The 20,623-nt window shown below is 41.8% G+C and overlaps 2 protein-coding genes across 4 annotated transcripts in view; one reads left to right on the top strand and one right to left on the bottom strand.

Annotated features, from left to right (window-relative positions):
* The window catches only part of atg7 (ATG7 autophagy related 7 homolog (S. cerevisiae)), a 68,496-nt gene extending 63,146 nt beyond the window's left edge, over window positions 1-5,350 (top strand). The window contains exon 20 of one of the 2 annotated variants that reach the window (XM_066670339.1): window positions 4,673-5,349. In XM_066670339.1, coding sequence (XP_066526436.1) covers window positions 4,673-4,705 — 33 coding nt within the window. In that variant the 3' untranslated portion in view covers window positions 4,706-5,349. Of the gene's footprint in view, window positions 1-4,672 lie in introns of both variants that reach the window. The other variant, XM_066670340.1, reaches the window with a different exon arrangement.
* A 1,522-nt stretch (window positions 5,351-6,872) lies between these two features.
* vgll4b (vestigial-like family member 4b) overlaps window positions 6,873-20,623 on the bottom strand; it is a 38,164-nt gene continuing 24,413 nt past the window's right edge. For both annotated transcript variants that reach the window (XM_066670341.1, XM_066670342.1), the window contains 3 exons: window positions 13,083-13,275; window positions 12,842-12,965; window positions 6,873-11,711 (listed from right to left, as the gene is read on the bottom strand). In XM_066670341.1, the coding sequence (XP_066526438.1) occupies window positions 11,467-11,711; window positions 12,842-12,965; window positions 13,083-13,275 (562 nt within the window). In that variant the 3' untranslated portion in view covers window positions 6,873-11,466. The remainder of the gene's footprint in view (window positions 11,712-12,841; window positions 12,966-13,082; window positions 13,276-20,623) is intronic.

Consider the following 20,623-nt stretch of genomic DNA (forward strand, 5'->3'; position numbering starts at 1 on the left):
TGTTCACAGACTGTTCATACAGAGGTTCCCAGGCCCGTAGCAGGCTGTGGGTCGTTGGTATCAGGCGCCAACCGCTGCCCACTGCAGCCATGGGGAAGTATAATCAAGGTCTTCTTCCCCTTTTCCACAAGGGAACACAGTTCTGAGTCGTCGTTGGTCAAAACACCACACACACCACAGCAGTGCTCTCCGCCTCTAAACAGAACTGTTCAGAACCTTTCAATTACAATGATCTGCTGTTTACAGCGACCCGTGCTCACAGCAGTGAGGAGAGACATTAAAAGATTGATAGCTGTGGATCAATAAATGAATAAATGACTCAGTAAAATTAATTTCCTCCATAATGATTATAACATGTATAAATAAATATAAAAATATTTAAATGAATTAAAACGTTTGTTTACCTGCATGTGTTTATAGTTTACATTTCTCTCTCCTGAATATTTTTATTTTATTTATTTATTTTTTACATTTTTTAATGTATTTTTATTATTTTATTATTTTTTTCTTTTATTTCTTTTACTATTTTTTATTTCCCAGTTTATTTTTTTCCACTTTTCCTTGCTCTTATGACAATTAGGGAGCTGTCCATCAGTGATGTCACGCAGTCTAAACATTCTCATGCCCGATGCAGCGATATTCCACAGTATAGTGATGGAGGCCTTGATGTTCCCATAGCAGCACTCCCAGAAATGGAGCTGTGGGAGACACTGCTCTCTCTACGCGGAGCTTCTGCTCCCAGAGACGGAGCAGCACACTCAGTCCATACACAGCTCACAAACATCAAAATGAGCTGCAAATGTGAAAGAATTGAGCAAAAGCTTGAGCCTGAAGGTGAAAAAAAAAGCCCATGCCCATGTTTTGTCATTAGCACACTGAGGAGGAAATAAAGAAATTAATAAATGAAACGGTAAATCAAACAAAAGTCTAAAATATAAATACAGAAAATAATAATTAACAAAAAAGTATTATGTAGGAGAGAATATAAAGAGTAAATATTACAGAAATAAATATATTGTGTAATAAATTAATGCACAAAATTTTAAAAAATGCATAAATATAAACATTATAAATATTATTAATACCCCACTGGATTTATTTATTTGTTTTTGGTTTTCTGTTCCATACAAAGTCATTTATTTATTTATTGTTGTTATATTCCTCATTCCTTTTTTTTTCCTTTCTTTAATTCCACTTATTATTTTTAGTTTTGGCAGATTTAGTCACCACCACATACTGGCACCACATCTCTCTCTCTCTCTCTCTCTGCTGTTCTCTTCTCTCTCTCTCTCTCCTCTCTCTCTCTCTCTCTCCTCTCTCTCTCTCTCTCTCTCTCTCCTGTTCTCTTCTCTCTCTCTCTCTCTCTCTGTCTTTCTCCCTTTCTCTCTCTCTCTCTCTCTCTCTCTCTCTCTCTGTCTCTTTCTCTCTCTCTGTGTCTTTCTCTCTCCTGTTCTCTTCTCTCTCTCTCTCTGTCTTTCTCTCTTTCTCTTTCTCTCTCTCTCTCTCTCTCTCTCTCTCTCTCTCCCTCTCTCTCTCTCTCTCTCTGAGGTTCTTTCTTGTTTTTTGACTTTGGCAGAGACTTCAAAGCTCTGTTGTGGGTCTTTCTCCATTTTTTTGGCAGTGGTGTTTTTATTTGCATGTCAATGACATGGTGGCTTTTCACAGCCAGGTGTGTGTGTGTGTGTGTGTGTGTGTGTGTGTGTGTGTGTGTGTACACACTGTATTTGGGTATAAAGCAAAATAAGATTTGTGTATATACACACACATTTATCACAGCTACAGCAGGAGTGAACTTCTGTCCAAGCTCTGTGTGTTTCTCTTTCTCTCTCTCTCTCTCTCTCTCTCTCTCTCTCTCACGCACACACACACATTAATAAAAGCTGCATCTGTGTTTTCAAACCTCAGTAACAACATTTCCAGGCTGTTATGGACGTCGCTGTAACTGTAAGAGATCGTACCGGCTACAGTCTGACGTTATGAATTATTATGTAGGAGTTAAAGGGTAAAGCAGTTAGGACACGGGGCTCATGGGAAGGTACAGAGAGAATCAGTGGCTTAGTTTAGAAACATGGAGAAACATGGGGAGATTTCTTTACAGTGTTGGAAACTGAAACCAGGCCATCACTGCATCTACAGCATCGATACAGTCAGTGATGATGATGATGGTGATGGTGGTGAAGATGATGAAGATGGTAGTGATGTTGGTGGTGATGATGATGATGATGATGATGATGAAGATGGTGGTGGTGGTGATGATGATGATGATGATGATCATGAAGATGGTGGTGATGGTGGTGATGATGATGATGATGGTGGTAAAGATGGTAGTGATGTTGGTGGTGGTGATGATGATGATGATGAAGATGGTAGTGATGTTGTTGGTGGTGATGATGATGATGGTGGTGAAGATGATGATGAAGATGGTAGCGATGTTGGTGGTGGTGATGATGATGATGAAGATGGTAGTGATGGTGGTGGTGGTGATGATGATGATGATCATGAAGATGGTGGTGATGGTGGTGATGATGATGATGATGGTGGTAAAGATGGTAGTGATGTTGGTGGTGGTGATGATGATGATGATGAAGATGGTAGTGATGTTGTTGGTGGTGATGATGATGATGGTGGTGAAGATGATGATGAAGATGGTAGCGATGTTGGTGGTGGTGATGATGGTGGTAAAGATGGTAGTGATGGTGGTGGTGATGATGATGATGATGAAGATGGTAGTGATGTTGTTGGTGGTGATGATGATGATGGTGGTGAAGATGATGATGAAGATGGTAGCGATGTTGGTGGTGGTGATGATGATGATGAAGATGGTAGTGATGGTGGTGGTGGTGATGATGATGATGGTGGTGAAGGTGATGATGAAGATGGTAGCGATGTTGTTGGTGGTGATGATGATGATGATGAAGATGGTAGCGATGTTGGTGGTGATGATGATGATGATGAAGATGGTAGCGATGTTGTTGGTGGTGATGATGATGATGATGAAGATGGTAGCGATGTTGGTGGTGATGATGATGATGATGATGAAGATGGTAGTGATGGTGGTGGTGATGATGAATCCTCGCATCGATCGCTTGGTTTTGGAAATGTTAGACCTGTCTCTAAAGTTCTTGCGAGGGTTGTTGCCTCCCAGCTGCAAGATTTTCTGAACACCTCTAACCTGTTACTCAGGGAGTTCCTCAAGGCTCTATTTCTGGCCCCTCATTATTTCTTATGTATACACTGCAGCTTGGAAACATTATTCATTTTCAAGGCCTTAATTTCCACTTCTCAGCTGATGACACACATCTTTCCTATTCTTAAACTTTCTGAATCATTGCCACCTTCTGTGCTGTTGTCTTTTATTCAGGACGCACTGGTAGAATTCTTACGTTAAGCTAAACACTGAAAACTGGATATTTGATTGTCAGAATTCTCTGTTTGATTTGCGTCACGGTTGTTGAAGACCCTCCAGAACACGCCAGTCTTATATTGCGCTAAACCCTGGCGTCCTCTTTGACCCACTCTCCATCACTCTGTTTACCTTCTGCATAATTAGTGAATTATCGTTGAAGCCTGACCCACCTCTGGTTTGTAATTTTAAATAAGTTCAAATAAGACTCAGCTGCACTTGATAACAGCAGGGGTTTATATCTTAAACATGAATCTTTTCCTCAGGAGCTGCACTCAGCACCAATGATTTACAGAGACTTCAAGTGTCCATCGCTCCATGTTCAATCCACCACCTCAGAAGGGTCCAGTCACTCATTGCGGCCAAACGTTCAGAGCCCTCTTCAGCTAACCTTACGTCTGCGGTGAAGGGCATTAATCAGAAGTTTGTTGCCTTCTGCTACTGCAACAACTTCTGCTCTATTGGGAACGCTGTCCATTTCTGTGAGGATTTGATGGATTTCAGCTGTTGGGTGATTAGCTCTGAATCCAAACTCATTCCAAATGTAATGATAGGGCACTGCTCACCCCAGAAAATAGTTCCGTTGCTTCACAGCTCAGTGCTGGGTGGGGTTTAACCCTTCAGGGAGAGTCTGGCATTGGGCATGAGAGGCTCATGTGTAAGCTGCTCCAGAGTGCACCGTTCTATAGAGATTATGCACACTGTAGACCACAAAGTAGCTGAAATAATTTATTATTTTTCCACTTTCTCTCTCTCTGTCTCGCTCTCTCTCTCTTTCTCTCTGTCTGTCTGTCTCGGTCTCTCTCTGTGTGTCTCTCTCTCTCTCACTCTCTGTTTCTCTCTCGCTCTCTCTGTCTCGCTCTCTCTCTCTGTCTCGTTCTCTGTCTGTCTCGCTCTCTCTCTCTCTCTGTCTCTCTCTCTCGCTGTTGCTCTCTGTGTCTCACTCTCTGTTTCTCTCTCTGTGTCTCTGTCTCGCTCTCTCTCTCTCTCTCTGTCTCTCTCTCTCTCTGTTGCTCTCTCTGTTTCTCTCTCTGTGTCTCTGTCTCGCTCTCTCTCTCTCTCTCTGTTTCTCTCTCTGTGTCTCTGTCTCGCTCTCTCTCTCTCTCTCTGTCTTGCTCTCTCTGTCTCGCTCTCTCTCTCTCTCTCTCTCTCTCTGTGTCTCTCTCTCTCTGTGTCTTGCTCTCGCTGTCTCTCTCTCTCTCTTGCTCTTTGTGTCTCTCTGTCTCACTCTCGCTCTGTCTCTGTCTCGCTCTCTCTCTCTCTCTCTAGATCTGGGACATGAGCGACGATGAAAGCATCTGAACCTGGACCCAGTGGAAACCCTCTGCGGAAGAGAACAGAGCTTATAATGAGCTCATAAACATCAGCAAGAGCTTCACGTCAGGTTTCAAAAACATGGGTCCAACACAAAAATATTAATAATAATAATAATAATGGATTATTCTGGTGAAATCGTCTTAAATCTCTGTATGTGTTTTCCCTCTGAGAGCGCTGTACTAAGGGTGACACACATTCACCAAAATTTTTCTCTTGTTTTGTTTGTCTCTGGTTCTTAGCAGATCTTTTTTGCTCATTTTTAATCTTTCACTGGACACAGGTCGTTTACAGCAGGTCCAGCTGTGGAAGCAGGTTCAGTAAATTCACACTTATGTGACTCTCTTAATGGAGCAGTTTGAAATGTTGAGTGGATTTAACCAGATTCCACTCAGAAACCGTTATTTTTGCAGTGAAAGGTCTGCTGTTGACCCGAGAGACGAAGGGTTCTGTTTCAACTTCGTTAATGAAACTCATCTGACACTTTCACAAAAGAAAAAAATTCAGCAAGGTTTTCCTTCTGTGTTCATCACTGGCTCCTAATAAACACTCTGTCACTTCAGCAAACACTGGTCCATGGCAAATTATTGTCCCGATTATGTCCCGACATCAGAACACACGCCGCTGAGGTGTCGGGTCTGAGTACGGGTCTAAGGTCAGTGCAGTCCAGCACAGAACTCACTCTCTCTCAGCTTCTCTCTCTCTTTTTCTCCCTCTGTCTCTCTCTCAGCTTCTCTCCGTCTCTCTCTCAGCTTCTCTCCGTCTCTCTCTCAGCTTCTCTCCGTGTCTCTTTTTCTCCCTCTTTCTCAGCTTCTCTCTGTATCTTTCTTTCTCTCCCTCTCTCATGCTCTGTCCCTCTCAGATTCTGTCTCAATCTCTCTCCCTCTCTCAGCTTCTCTCCCTTTCTTTTTCTCCCTGTCTCACACTCTCTCTCTCAGCTTCTCTCCCTTTCTTTTTCTCCGTCTCACTCTCTCTCTCAGCTTCTCTCCGTCTTTCTCCCTCTTTCTTTCTTTCTCAGCTTCTCTCCATTTCTCTCTCCCTCTCTCTCAGCTTCTCTCTCTCTTTCTGTCCCTCTCAGATTCTGTCTCAATCTCTCTCTCCCTCTTTCTCCCACTCTCTCCCTTTCTCTGTCTCTCTCTCTCCCTCTCTCTGTCTGTCTCTTGTCCTTGGCTTCTCTCTTAGATAAAATATTCATGCAAACAACAGAATTTTCATCAAAATGTCTTTAACTATAAATAACTCTGTGCCTGATTTAAACCCAGACATTTATTACTGCTGTGTAGAGTTAATCTATACATCTCTTTTTTTAGCTCTCTCTCTATCTCTCTCTCCCTCTCTGTCTGTCTCTCTGTAGGAATGGTGTTGTAGTGTAAGAGATTCTCTAAAAAGTGTTGAACTGAAGCAGAGAAACATTGTTTACTTGAGGATTTTGGCGCTCGTTTTAAATTCGGCGTGAGGCTTTAATGAGCACATCACCAGAAAAATGGAGAAAAAGGAGCCTGCCCTTGAATAAAGTTAAAATATCAATGTGTTTGAAGATACACACCGATCAGAGCCAAAACATTAATGCCACATCGTTGTTGGGGAGTCGTCCACTCACTGTCCATTCTCTCAGCTCCACAGACCAGACAGGAGCTCTTTGTAGTTCTACAGTTACAGACCATTGTAGCCCTTCTGTTGCTCTGCATACTTCAGTCATCCCTTTCATCCTCAGGACCACCCCAGAGCAGGTACGACTGGGCGGTGAGTCATTTTCAGTGCTTCACTGCAGTGACACTGACGTGGTTTGTGTGGGTTGCACTTTGGCCCTTAAATTAAAACATTATTACATTTGTATTTATTAATATCCATAGATTACATAAATATTTAGTTAATTATCGATGTATAAACAAGATTTTTGATGGAACCCTTTGTTTTAGGTAATTACACCTGATGTCCCCTCACACCTTCGCTCTGTCTCGCACACACACGCACACACAGAGTAAATAATTAGATAATTGCAGTTGATGATCTAATTCCAGCAGCTTGACTCTAGACGAACGTTTCTCCTCAGTTCCTGACGTCAGCGAGGTCCGGTGACTAATCAAAAGTGTTTCTCATTTCTCGGAGTCCAGGATCCGAGCTGAAGAATGAAGACTGAGTCACAGACTGCGGTTTAAGAGCACTTTATTGTTCATGGAGGCTACTTAAGTACAAAACAATGGCCTGCCAATTTTCTTTCGTAGTCTGTTTTTTATTTGAAAAGAAAACCGAGGCCAGAAAAGGAGGAGGATATAATACAGATTTACAAACCATTCTGGGGCTGCAATAAAGAAAGAGTGACTTCTTTCAAAAGATCTTCCTTAAAGGAGCAGTCTGTCATTTTCTGCAGTGCTGTTTGGGCATGTTGCGAAGCAGCCTTTACACTGCCTCCTGTTGGCCTGGATGTATCATACTCTGTACTAAAAAAGTAATTTGACTCTTCAGTTCAAGCGACCAGGATTCGCATTCGTTATTTGTACATTTTCTTTAATATATTTCTTAATTAGCTGTTTCTTTAAAGTTAAAAATGACAGAATGCTCGTTAAGGGTTTCGTATTTACCGTGAGAGTGTGGGAAGTTGAAAAGACGTTACTCATCCCAGACGAGTAGCTGTTGAAAAGATGAGCACTTTTTTCTTTTTGTTCAATTGTCTCCAGAGACAGTTGAAAAGCCTCTGTATTTAAAGACTGCTCAGTAGCCTTCAGAGTTAATACAGGAGCGGCCGTAACGCAGTGTTTGTTTCTTTATCTCGTTTATAGAATAACTGTGTTCCTGCACTTTAAAAACAGACAAATCTACAAATGAAAAAGATCAACTTTTTTCTCCAAAGGAAAAAAAAAAAAAAAGCATGATTACAATAAAAGGACAGGGAAAAAATTAAATAGCTACATATTCATCATCAACAAATTAATTGTTCCTCAAAAATACCTACGATTTTTTCTCTGTACATTCGTTACGCACAGCGTAATGATGGTCTTATAGTTACCTATAAAAAGGTTTTTTTTTTTTTTTCTTGTTAAGTGATTGACCTACAGCTGCGTGCGGTCAACGTGAGTCAAAAACAAAGCTGAGTGTCTCACCCAGTAAACGATAGTGAAATGTGTTTATATTGACCTCGTCTTCCTCCGGTCTTAGACACAGAGGACGTTAAAGGCCTAATGCAGAATACAACGCTTTATACACGAGCGAGTACACGGTGAAAAACAGTAATGCGCTGTGAGAACGAGCGCTCATTCAGTGAAAACAAACTCAAACTAATCCATAACTAATCTTTATCATTATTCTGAGATTGTTCTAAAAATACAACATGATTTCACCAGTGTGTGGTGATTGTATGTGGAGTGAAAGTGTCTTTTTCCACAGGGAGATCATTTGGGAACACTTCAGTGTTGGTGTTCGTTCATGAGGCGACACGACACTTCATTACGACCGACACACACCAACACAACCGCCTTTATTTACAGGCTTTTTCCAACCAGCGTCCGTCCTCAGAAAGACTGCTTCAGTCTGTTTCAGTGTTAAGAAAAGTGCTGCTTGTTGGAGTAAGCCTCTGCAGGTGTTTGTTGGCGGTAATGACAGGTTTATTGTCTGAATGAACACCGACTGTAAAACACACCCGACATCGTTTTACTCGTTTAAAGCATGTCATGTAACAAATGATCTGCCAACGGAACCAGAACCTCACTTTAGAGGAAATCATCGTCTAGAAATACGTTAAATAATCTGTTTTCTCACAACATTGTTATAAAGAAAGATAGATTTAGGATGATTTCACTGAATACGAGCTCATTTTCTGCAGGGGATTCTGAGATCTCTCATTTTTGGGGACGTCCAATCGTTTTTCTGCAATGATGGAATGTAAACGAGCGCCTCGGCCCAAAGTATCAATCTCCAAACGCAGCCTGTCGTCCCCGAAAACTCGGAAAATATTCGCTAACTGTGAGTGAGAGCTAAAAGGAAAATAAAAAAAGATCTGAACTAGGTTTCCAAGCGGAGGAATGTGTTTCAGTTTGACGCTCTGCTGAAGATCAGCTCTTATTCAATGAAACCATCATAAATCTAACCCTGACCTAATGAGAGATAAGATTGTTCTCGACAAAGTCAAACATCAAGCTAATAATCGTATCGTAGCCTTGTTGTGGTCTCGTAACGATGTGATTAGATTTAAGACGCTTTCCAGAAGGAGCTCGTGTTTGTGGCACACAGGCAGTTGGTAAAAGAAAAGGAAAAGAACTAAGTTTTAAAAGCTGCAGCGGCGGCTACGATAAAAGTCGAAAACTGTCAAAGATCTTGGCTCTCGGTGTTTGTCAGACAACTGAACTGTCCACCGCTGCTTTTATCGTCTGTTTTCAGTCATGCCAACAGCGTCCTGTACCATGGATTAATATCATATTAAACTCTTGTTAATATATAAACTGGCCTGTCCGGAGGCTGTCCTATTATTCTTTTAAATTCTGGCTGCTATCGCGATGATTACTGAATAAAAAATTATATTGAGTAAAACTGTTCCAGCAGTAAGTTTATCTCGGACTGTTACTGACAAAAATAAACTCAAATCTGAGGAAAAGCAAACAAAAACAAAAGGCTAATAATATTAAGAATGAAATGTCTACACTGTAATAGATACCAGCTATTTTTTCTTTAAAAAACAAAAGACATGCACCAGTAAAGCAAGAGTTAACCCTTAAAAACCTTCTCTACCCGACCAAAGCCAAACCACAGCGCCAGAGAAAAGGAAGGATAATAGATGGAAAAAAACAACAACACAAATTTAAGAAAAGAAACACAGCCCAGTTTCAGCTCCAAACAGAAACAACACACACACACACACACACACACACACCTCTCCTCCCCTGGACACGTTCACGTCCCAGAACATCCACAGCAGTGCAATGTTCAAAAACTTAACACAACACATGGAAATATTTCATTGAAAATGGTGAAGTCAGGAGAAAAACGTGGCATTATTTCCAGAAAACGTCTGAAAATAAACAGCACATCATTCAAACTCTGAGATTATTGTTTGAAATATTTACTTTTACGACGATCTCAATCAGGATTCTCAAAACGCTGACTTTGTCCACTGCTGCCCTTGAACATTTTAAACAAAAATATAACAGAACAAAACCAAGTCCATCCCTACGTCCCGAACCAGAACCCAAACATAGTGCAAAATCAGACAAGGCCTTTCTTATTTTCAAGTAACAAACACCTACAGAACCTGGGGAGTGTTGGGGGGGGTGACAAAAATGGTGCAGAAACAACCAGAGGAGAAGAAACTGAGCTGGAGGCAAAGAAAGGATGACTCTTAAAAAAAAAACGGCAAAAAAAACATTAAAATTACGAAGAGTTTGCATCCGAGGTTTCTTTGGTGTCTGAAGCAGGTTTGGGATTGGACTCTTTGCCTAAAACAAAGCAAAACCTGCTCTTTTTCTTTTTTTTTTTCTTCCTGTGTGCATCGACTCAAATGCCAAGCTACAAGAAAAGAACACCAAAATAAAACAAAGTACAAAAAAAGCTGGTAACATTTTACAGTAGGTCACTGTACATAAGGCATCGTCATTGACATTAGTGACATAACAATCTATGGAGGCTTATTCCAACACTTTGTTTGGTGTGGAATTTTATTTTATAAAATATTTCTCAGGCCAAAAAAGTTATGACTAGATACTGCAGACCTGTAATATCTCCTTAGTAAAAAATATCATTTATTTTACAGCAGGCATTCACTGCTTTCTGTTATAAGTGCATATAAACGGAACAGGTTTATCTGCTTATTTCTGGGGAAATCATTCTCCTGCTACAATCAACTGTATACGAGGCAAGAGCTAAGGATAAACCTCACTTCCCAGGGTCAAACTTACTAAAAGACCGTTTATATTTCTGTATTTAAAGGATGGTCACGTCCCATGTTGCCTTAGTGAATCTTAGGTCTGTGTGTAGTCTGGAGCTTTAGACCCTGGTACGGCCGATCCTTGGGAGGGGGAGGAGCCAGATAAATCATGATTCCCAAAGTTGGATTGATGGCATATTTCACCATTTTCCAACCCCTGCAGCTGCGCTGATAACAAATGTGGCTCCGCCTCTCCTTGGGGTCCTATTAGCAACACTGAGAGGAGGTTGTTGTGTGGGCATCCCAACAACTTCACTATTCTTTGCCCAGGCTTGTAGCACATGGAGAGTTCACTCCATCGACACTTCATAGCATCATCTCAACACGGAGGATGGCAATTCTGGTCATAAGCTTGAAAACAGTTGGCGAAGGTCTAAGTGCCGGGGGTCATCTCCAACCCTGGGAGAGATCATCACGTCTCACTGGAGAGCTACTGCCTGCCTCAAGTTAGGGTAGCTACCAGTCAGTAAGGTGCTTTCTGCCACAGCTTGCTGTGGAGGCCTTAGAGTCCTGGGCTGTAAATCTCTGCACCAGGCAACAACAACAACATCAATAAGACTCCAGCTCTACTTCACTCAACAGATGGAATAAGCCTTCCTAAAGTTGTCAGCCTTATGGACACGTGGAGACATAACCTACAGGAAAATGTTACCAAAAAGAAATCAAAACAAACCTTCCTCTTCGTTATGTACATGAATATACACGATCGCCTTGAGCAGAGTTAAACATGCAGCTTGTTCAGAGAGCGAAGTGATAAGTGTTTTTTGGAAAAAGGAGGAGCAGGCAGGCAGGGAGGAGGAGGATGAAGAGCTGGTCCTGTTCTTGTCGTCCGTTTTCAGGAGAGGATGGAGGGGGAGTGGTTGTGGTTGATGATGTGGCCGTTTGGAGAGGAGTCAGGGCTCACGGAGGAGCTGCCCTTGGCCTTTATCTGGAGCCAGGTTTCCCCCAGGGCTTTGGCAAAGTGATCGTCTACCGATCCGGTGATGGATACAGAGTTAGTAACCGGCTCTGGCTCCTTGTAGTTTTTCCCCAAACTCCGGCGGAAATGCTCTTCGATCACGGGGTCACAAGCTGTGTTTGCTGTACAGAAAAAAAAAAAAAGAAACTTGACTGTTCAGTTTTCTCAATCCTTAAATAAACGTTTCCAATCTTTTTAAACAGAGTATTGTTGTCATGCAAAAACACGCATCTCCAATTAAAACGATCTCGACCGTATTTTAGTCATAGTTCATTCCACTTGTGAGCTAGGGCTCCCTCAATCCAACACCATGCTGCCGACCTGGGAGAGTAAAAACCTGCACTTTCCTTCATTAGATGTGAAGCTCCAACGTTTCTTGTCAAACTGCCAGGTTAAAGAGCTCAGCACGCTTGGAGGAGAACACTTATTGACCAACTGCCTATATTATAGTTATAATGCTCTGCCTCTTTCTTGAAGAAAGCCTAGTGTGATTTTTCAGTGCCTCCATCCCCTTGAATAATTGCCAATTGATTCCCTTAGAAAAGAACAGAACATCCATTTATTCAAAAGGAACATAATTGAAGCCAACAGACAAAAAAGATTAAGAGCAGGTGCTGACTGGCTTCTGATATAAGTGCATTTAGAGTGAACAGGTTGATTCATTCGTGCGGCGAAATGACTGTCCTTGTTCACCGGCCGTGTACAGAACCTGGGAGAGGAGAGGAGAATGAAAACGGACTATGGCTTCATCTCCATGGCAGACAGTGAAGTAATAAAATGCCAAAAAAGAAAACAGGAAACTTCGAGGTTACATAAGAGGGTCTGGAATAAATTACAGCCATCTTTCCTCCGTTTGTGCAGAAGAACGGCAGCAGAGTGGAGGTCCCTGCAGAGGAATGAAATCTTATTTCCCGCGACCCTGCTCTGACCTTCTTCCAGTCTGAGAGCGGCAGTTTTATCAACATTGTACCAAGCAAATACAGAACCTGACCTTCTCTTTTAAAGACACTACAGGTGAACAATCGTTTTTAGAACCACAGAGAGCTTGAAATGTACTGATTACTGAGTGGATTTAGAGGTCTTCCTGGAGCAGCACTGACACATTTGGAGCAACATAGTTTCTACGTTATTTTCTGAAAAGTGATTACAAGCCAAAAGCTGATGAGACCAAGGTCATGACGATGTGTAAAGCCATTTATCTGTTTTGCTGAAGGACACACTGCTAAAACTTATGAACTGCTTAAGAACTCACAGTTGGAGGGTTTCCTGTACATCGGGGGAAGACTGGGCAAGCAGCCGTTGTGAGACACCGTGCAGTGAGACAGGTTACAGTTACGGTTGTTAGCCGAAGCACATGTGATCACAGATGGCCGATTCTGTGAAAGAGACACAGAAATAAAATGTACACAACAAAGGAACACCAGTTTATTTGAATGTCAGTCTGAATCCTGAGTTCGTAGCTGGTGCAGTGTTCAGATGCGTTAAGTCGTTACCTGCTGGCGCTCGGAGGGAGAGATGGAGAGCGAGCGCGTGGAGTCAAGGCTGTGTTTGGTCAGAGCGAGGGGCTGGTCCATGTGGGCGTAGATGGCACTGTGAAGGCCTGCTGGGGGCACTACCGAGCGCTCCACTGGGCTGCGGCTGCGATCGCGAGGGTCCTTTCTGTACTCTCCGTTAACAGGCTTTCCTCTGAGAAGAAAAACAAGAGAGACACTGTGTCAAACACGGCACAAACATCTCGGCTATTAATAAAGCCTTCAGCTTCCAGGGGAGGCCTGGCACCATCCCAATAGATCGGTCTGATAACGCTGCATGCTCAAACATCTCCCTGCACACGTCTACCTAAACACAGCTAAATATATTCAACTTTCCACTACTACTGCTCAGCTGAGGTCAGTTTGCTTAAGCATTAAAAAATGTTCACACTCATCGTCTCTGGCTGAAGACCCTGATGACAAATGTGGGCTAGAGGCGAACAAAAGCCAACAACATTGGACTGAGGGTAAGAGAAAGTGGAAGTGTTCCCTGGAGAAATACATTTGGGGCAGAAGCAATCGTTCAAGATCAATACCTGACCTCCCTAACGCAGCCAGTCCCTACAGAAATGTTCAGATATCTAGAGTAAAGACTTCCAAAAAGAGTAGAAACAACAAACCTCTGATTAATTAGCTTCATTTGAGAAGAAATGTTGACAAGCAAGTGTCCACCAACATCAGTCCATTAAATGTTCACCAGCCCAGGGACTGAGTTACAAACTACACTCGAGCTAAACTAAAACTGACCACATCTGGCCGACCCCCAGCCAAACAAAACTGCCCCTACATTCACGAGAACCCATCAATTCAACCAACTGGGCAACACTGCTCTTATTTCTGACCATCGATATGGCCCATTCCCAATGTAAACTTCCGTCTTTTTTCTTCTGTTTTCCTCTGAAAGAACAGAGCCAGAGCGGAGCGGCAGAGCCCCGGTGTGTGTGAGAATTCCTCACTTCCTGAAGGAGCTGCCAAACGAGCAGAGGCCCAGCAAAGGGCAAAAAACTCAAAGGGCTTCATGTACGCTTCACAGGAAGAGAACTTAATACCCTTCAGAGAGAGAGAGAGGACCCGGACAACAGAGCGGAAAAACAGGGGGAGGGGGCGGTTAAACTTTAATTAGAGAGAGTAAAGGAGGCAGAAATTAGGCTTTTTTTTAATCCTGAATTTCGTTGGGCACAATATTAGCTTTTTTTTTTAAACTGCAAAATTTCCATATGTGTGTAATGTGCATATGTTCATATGTGCAATCTGTTTAAGACACTGAACCAGATTCAAACTGATATTTTTTTTTATATTTAAACTGCACTAAAAAACATGTTCCAAAAAAAAAAAAAAAAAAAACTAAATTAATATAATTAATTAAAACACCATTTGTCAAAAAGTGCACCTCAAGCCACGTCATCAACAATGCCTTTTTTAATAGAAGCAAATATACATCCAACCGCGACCCTGAAATGGAGAAGCGGAGAAGAAAATGATGATGATGATGAAATATACATCCACTTCCTGAGAAATCACTACCAAAAAAAATATTTAATATTTATATAATAACTGCAATTTATATTTAGCCAAATTTTGCCAAATTACTCCGCTCTATCACTGACACAGTGTGGCCTTTTTATTTCAGAATTTAACAGGTCTGTGGGGCACCAAGCTTCTCAGACAGCTTCGTCTGTGCTCCATTTTAAGTCGTCCATATCTCAGCACCCACGTACTAGGCTACCAATCATATTTCCGGTATATATACACACCGCAGTTATGTGTCCAGTTATATATACACTACGAAGCTGCTTTAGGGGCTACCGAGTGCATATTTTCTCTAGCTGGGGTCCTTGAAATAGTCTGTTACTTGGCAACCGGACCGGCGAGAAAAGCACCTGCAAGTTCCCTGTTATGTCCAGCGCAAATGTCTCTCTCTATAGAGACTAATGTGGGGTGAAAAGAGACAGGGATTTAAACGTGCTTGGCTAACGTCTACGGTCAGAAACCGTCCCCTTCTCCCCGGAGCACTGTTCCGAACACAGACAAAATTATCATGTAATTACAGAGGTCACCAGAGTTCAGTCTTCCTGAGGAGTCCACACACACAAAAAAACAACAACTGGATGACAAAAAAAGACGGTACAACAAAAGAGAACATATCTGTGCCCTTCCAACGTAAGGAAGGAATTTAGAGAATAAAGAAAGAAAGAATGGCAACTGAGAATGGCATCTTTTATTCATAAAATAAATAATAATAAAAATGCAAAGTCTATAACAGAAGCTAGGTCAATGAAGAGCAATTCAGAACACAATCACAGCACTAAAGGTCTGCTGAAGGTCTCGTGAAGTAGCTCCAAAAAAAATAATAGTTTTTTTGCACTTTTATGCAATCTCTCAATCATCTGCTGTATTCCCTTCTCGAGGACTGGAAATCTCCAGGGAAGCGGTTTGCCCCAAAAAAGGACATTAAAATGTAGTCTTTCCTCTCTCCGGGGAGGGCCAAGAGTGAATAAACTGAGACCACAGTTCAGAAAATAACAGAGAGAGAGAGAGAGAGAGATACAGAGGGAGAGAGAGAGAGATACAGAGAGAGAGAGAGAGAGATACAGAGAGAGAGAGAGAGAGAGAGAGAGAGAGAGAGAGAGGGTCCTTAACACTGAAGTTATAAGCAGTGATTGAGCCCTGCCTCACACAAAGCAACCTAATCAACCAATCATTGCTCTGACACTTGGAACGTGTTTCACTATAAATCTTTGATTTAGAGCATATTTAACAGAAAATTAAACTGCGCTCTCTAATATGCAACTGGACGTGCCAGGCATTACTATTTATTCATTGTCTCCCTGTGCATCTCTTTATAGCTTTTGAAATTCAGGAGCATGCTGCTGCTGCTGGAGCACTTCTGAATGCTTTGTATTCTCAAACTTTCAATTCATGTCATTCCTTTCACTTTCTACTTTTGCTATTTTTTATCAGATATACAGACACATTGCAGGTGGACATTCTATATATTTGTAAAACTACTGCAAGCAAACTGGTCTGTTAAAGGACACAATTCACTTCACAGGAACCTTTCATCTGTTTTGATTAACGTAAGGCGCACAAAGGGGGGTTGTAACTTGCCCAACATTTTCATCCCTGCCAAAAAGCATGAAGACAACCCTGCGCCGTCCCACAAGAAAGAACTGGGCCCCAGAAACTTGGCAAGCGCTCTGGCGCAAAATAAATAACAAAGGCAAAGGCCTAGAGTTGGCTGTGACTTGCTTCACGATAAAAGCTTTGCTCCTATATAATTAATAATTGGTGATTGGGTAATTACACTATATATAAATGGGGTGCACTGGGCAAACAGTGGGAAAACACATGCAGCAACAGCTCTAGCCCAAAACCCAGAATGGAACGAGTCTCTTATTTAACAAGGTCTTGGGTTATACACAGTGTACAATTTGTGGGAAGAAGCTGTGGTGTCTTAAACTGGTTATTCACGGGCATCTATTAATTTTAGAATGAGAGCAGAACCACAGCGTATAAAATTATAAAGCACAATATTTTAAACTCTCCAATCTTCCATTTAATGCATGCTTTATTGAAGCTAGTTTCATGTCACTTTAACCTAACAGTCAAACCTCAATATAGTAAATGTCCAAAAGGTTCTGGCCATTTTCAAGAAGCAGAATCAGCTTTTACAGGTGTTTAATTGCACAAACGATCATTGCATATTCATGACAGAGAAGCACATCATTAGAATGAGCAACAATCATAAGCTTAATCTCACCATGGCCAAAGCAAAGAGTCAAGCAGAGGGGTATAAAGCCTGCCAGTCCTGGAGTGTTTATGTGGTTGAATGGCCATCAAATCCTCACATCAAATATTCCAACTTCTACTGTCAAGTCTTCTCTTAACAGTAGAAATGATTACTGCTACAAAAGAGAGGACATACACTCTAAATATTAAATACAGAAACCGTTTAACATAGTGTAGAGACTAGTGTTGCACCAATACCGTTACCATGGCTTAAATACAGTATCGGTATCAGCTGCAGAGAGCACCGATACCATAGGGGTGTGGAAACGGCCCACTACTCACTATTACTCACTGCTAATAAAGATGTAAATGATTTTATATGCATCTGTCTAGTAGGTAAGATCGACAGAGTTGGTATCGGTACTCGGTATCGGCAGATACTTGAACATGAAATATCGGTATCGTTAGGGAAAAAGTGGTATCGGTGCATCCCTAATAGAAACACATGTATAATAACTCTACAAGTCAATCAGCCCCAAGAGAGGAAAGATTTTGCTTCATATTGGATGGACTTGGATGGTTTTATTGTTCAAACTTTGCTATTAAAAAAAAACAAAGCAGAACTGCTCACTCAGCAAAGGTACGAGCATTTGCTGGATCCAAAAGATGGTCCTCGGAGACAATAAAGTATGAGGGCATTTTCTCACAACAGTATTTCAAAGCAGCTCAGCAAAAAAACCTCACTGCAATCTTGGAGCACTTGATATTTTTTCTCCTTTAAAGTCACTGGAACCTCGCCCTTAGAGATACAGGAAACATCTGGGAGAAATCAAGCCGGGGGAAGGCAGAACCACAGGATACAAACACAGCCTTGCACATGCAGGATCGGAAGAAAAAAAAACACTCTGACCAACGTAGGCGGCCCATACGTGCTGTTTATCATCAGCCATTTTGACAGTCAGCCTCATGGTAAACTTTTAGTAGTGTTGTTATCCCATTTAAATCAGTGCTTCCAATATGACCACAGCAATCTGCTCTGTCCTTCAGTGGAAATGGACTTAACAACAAATGGACAAACTCATTTCTATATTTTAAATAGTTAAATAGACCTTTCACCAACACAGCTTTCCCCCGTCAGGTTATTACGACTGCTTTAAAAGATGGCCACCATTTTTACCAGTGGGACCAGTGGTAATTCTCTCACGGCTGCAATCAAATTCTCCCAGAAATGGTCAAACACTTCCTCAAACGAGTGGGAGCTTTTGCTGAAGGAAGAGAGGAACCACACCAAATCAATTCCCTTCCATTTCAGACGTGATGATGAAAAAGTTATTTCTTTGCAGCCCTTCCTCCTGATTAATGACTCTTTAAACACTCAGCACAACTCTTCATCACTACAGCGATGCAGTCTACTGCTGGGTGCCTGTACACGCAGCAGGAATGATGATTTCATAGGTCCAAACCACTCTGGCAGTGCCTTCTCTCCACTCCTCGTTTGGCTGGCCTGGACGGCATGAGAAATACTCGCTCTAAAAGTTCCCAGCAGGCACAGAGAAACTTTTACAAGAACAGGCCTCCCCTGCTACTCAGTCCTTTTAGAAACAGAGCCCAGAGGAGACCCCCGAGCACTTGAGGTCAGATACAAATTTCATGCCTCCCTCAAAATGTCAGAAAAGCCAAAAATGCCTAAAGCTCAGAACCGACTCTCCACACCTCTCTAGAAAATAAAAAGAACTGCCTTTCACTTCAAAAACCACATATAGTTCTTACTGAAGCAGGAGGATTCTGGAAAAGTTACAAAGGTTTGTATTGTGACAGTGGGGGCGTCCCCGTGAAATGAAAGGGGGGAGAGAGAGAGAGAGAGCTGGAGGATAACGGATCCTTTGTTTTCTACTCCACGGAGAAAACGAGAAAATGGCCCCCAACTCACACCAAGTCTCAGCTCCACAACAGAGCCCCTCCCTCCTCTTACACTTATTTTTATTTGTTTATTTATTTTTTTGTGGATTTAAACATGACTACTTTCCTCCTGAAGTTCTGACCCAAAAAAGGACTATAGAAATAGACAGCTCCACAAATTACAGAGTATTACTTTCAAACTAAACCAAATTAAACACACAGCTCTGGCCAACTTCCATGATTTGTGGATTTCAACCAAACTTTTCCCAATAGGTTTGCAGTATTTAGCTTTTCCTAATAAGTTAAACTCAGCAAAAAGCAGTGTTTGTGCAATAAAATCTTGTGTTTACTTTCACTTACAAACCCAACAAAACAGGCATTTACACCACAGTAAACTGTACACGTCTCTCTCTCTCACTCTCTCTCTGAGACTCCCACAGCTCTCGACAGAACAGTCCACGAGCTGAAACACGATTTTCAAACATTTAAAATGTGCTTCTACTGAAAAAAGGTGAAAAACCAATTAAAATATTAGAGGATTAAAATGTCAGTACGGTGCTTAGAACAACTATGACATTTAGAATAGCTCATAAAACATGTTTCAAAGGACATTTCAGATGCAGGAGTCTTTCCTCCCAGCCCCCCTTTCGTTCATACTGTTGCCCTTCCTCTTTAAGAACAATAACTGAAACTCGAGCTGCCTTCACTCCTGCCTCTGGCCCACGGTGTCAGGTGTCACACGGCCCACGGAATAAAAAAGAAAAACTCAGAGGTACAACTCCAGAAGAGAAAACCCAGAGCCTCGCTGCCAAACATTCGCCAGTGAATCCCATGTCAAACTGAACCAGGAACACTGCAGTAGACACCAATTTCACCAAGGAATGCCCCAGACACCAACTAAACCTTGAGAAAGTAATTCTACTCATGTTTCAGTGTGAGTTGTAAGATTACTCAAGCACTGATACACTCCCAGCCTCAATATAGTGATTATTTCCTAGATTTTTAAAATAAATAACCAAGCTTTGGGGTTTTTAAGAAACCAAACCAAAACACCACACATGCTGATACACACAGAGGAACTCAACAGAACATGTACAAACCTACACAGACCTCTATTATTCACTGAAAGTGAACAGAAATGACTTGCAGCCAATGATTACTGGTTTTTGGCATTTTCTAGTTTTGTATGTTGTAAAAGTGCTTACCTTTGTATTGTATCAAACTTTAATGAAGCTTTGACTTCATGAACTAAACCTTATGACGGCCGGCCTAGCCACTGTGAAATCTGGGGCAGCGTAAAAGACATTTACTAGTTTCAAGAGACAAGGTCTGGACCTTATATCTACATTTATTTTTTAAATCAAAAGCCACAACACAAAACAATGCAGTAACAATCTGAACACTTCAAATGGCACGGAGTGTTAATTATTCATAAGGGTTCACGGTGTGGGGGAGATTTTGCTCCCCGTTATGAGCGTGGGCCCTGGACACTGCACAATAACACACACATCAACAGCAACAAGTTAATACGAATATAAACGAATGCAGACTGAAACCACAAGGCTCAAAACACACAGCAGAGCCCGGAGCAGTCATTCGATCATTTGTCTCAGTGGGATCACAGCAGGGATCATATGAGCACATTACGATGGGATGATGGGGAGAAATAACAGGGAGGCCACAGTATGAGGATCAGGACGGCTGCTTGATAATGATGCGAAGTCCAGATCGACAGAATGTTATAAAATACCTGCTGCTGAGATCTGCTCTACAACAGAAACTGAAAAGAATACGTTTTAGTCTTTGCCTTAATTCTGACTCTTAGGACACTAGAGGCACTAGTAAGTTTAATGATCTTTTATGGGTTACACACA

This window comes from Hoplias malabaricus, chromosome 5, assembly GCF_029633855.1.
Source record: "Hoplias malabaricus isolate fHopMal1 chromosome 5, fHopMal1.hap1, whole genome shotgun sequence".
In the NCBI taxonomy this organism is placed as follows: domain Eukaryota; kingdom Metazoa; phylum Chordata; class Actinopteri; order Characiformes; family Erythrinidae; genus Hoplias; species Hoplias malabaricus.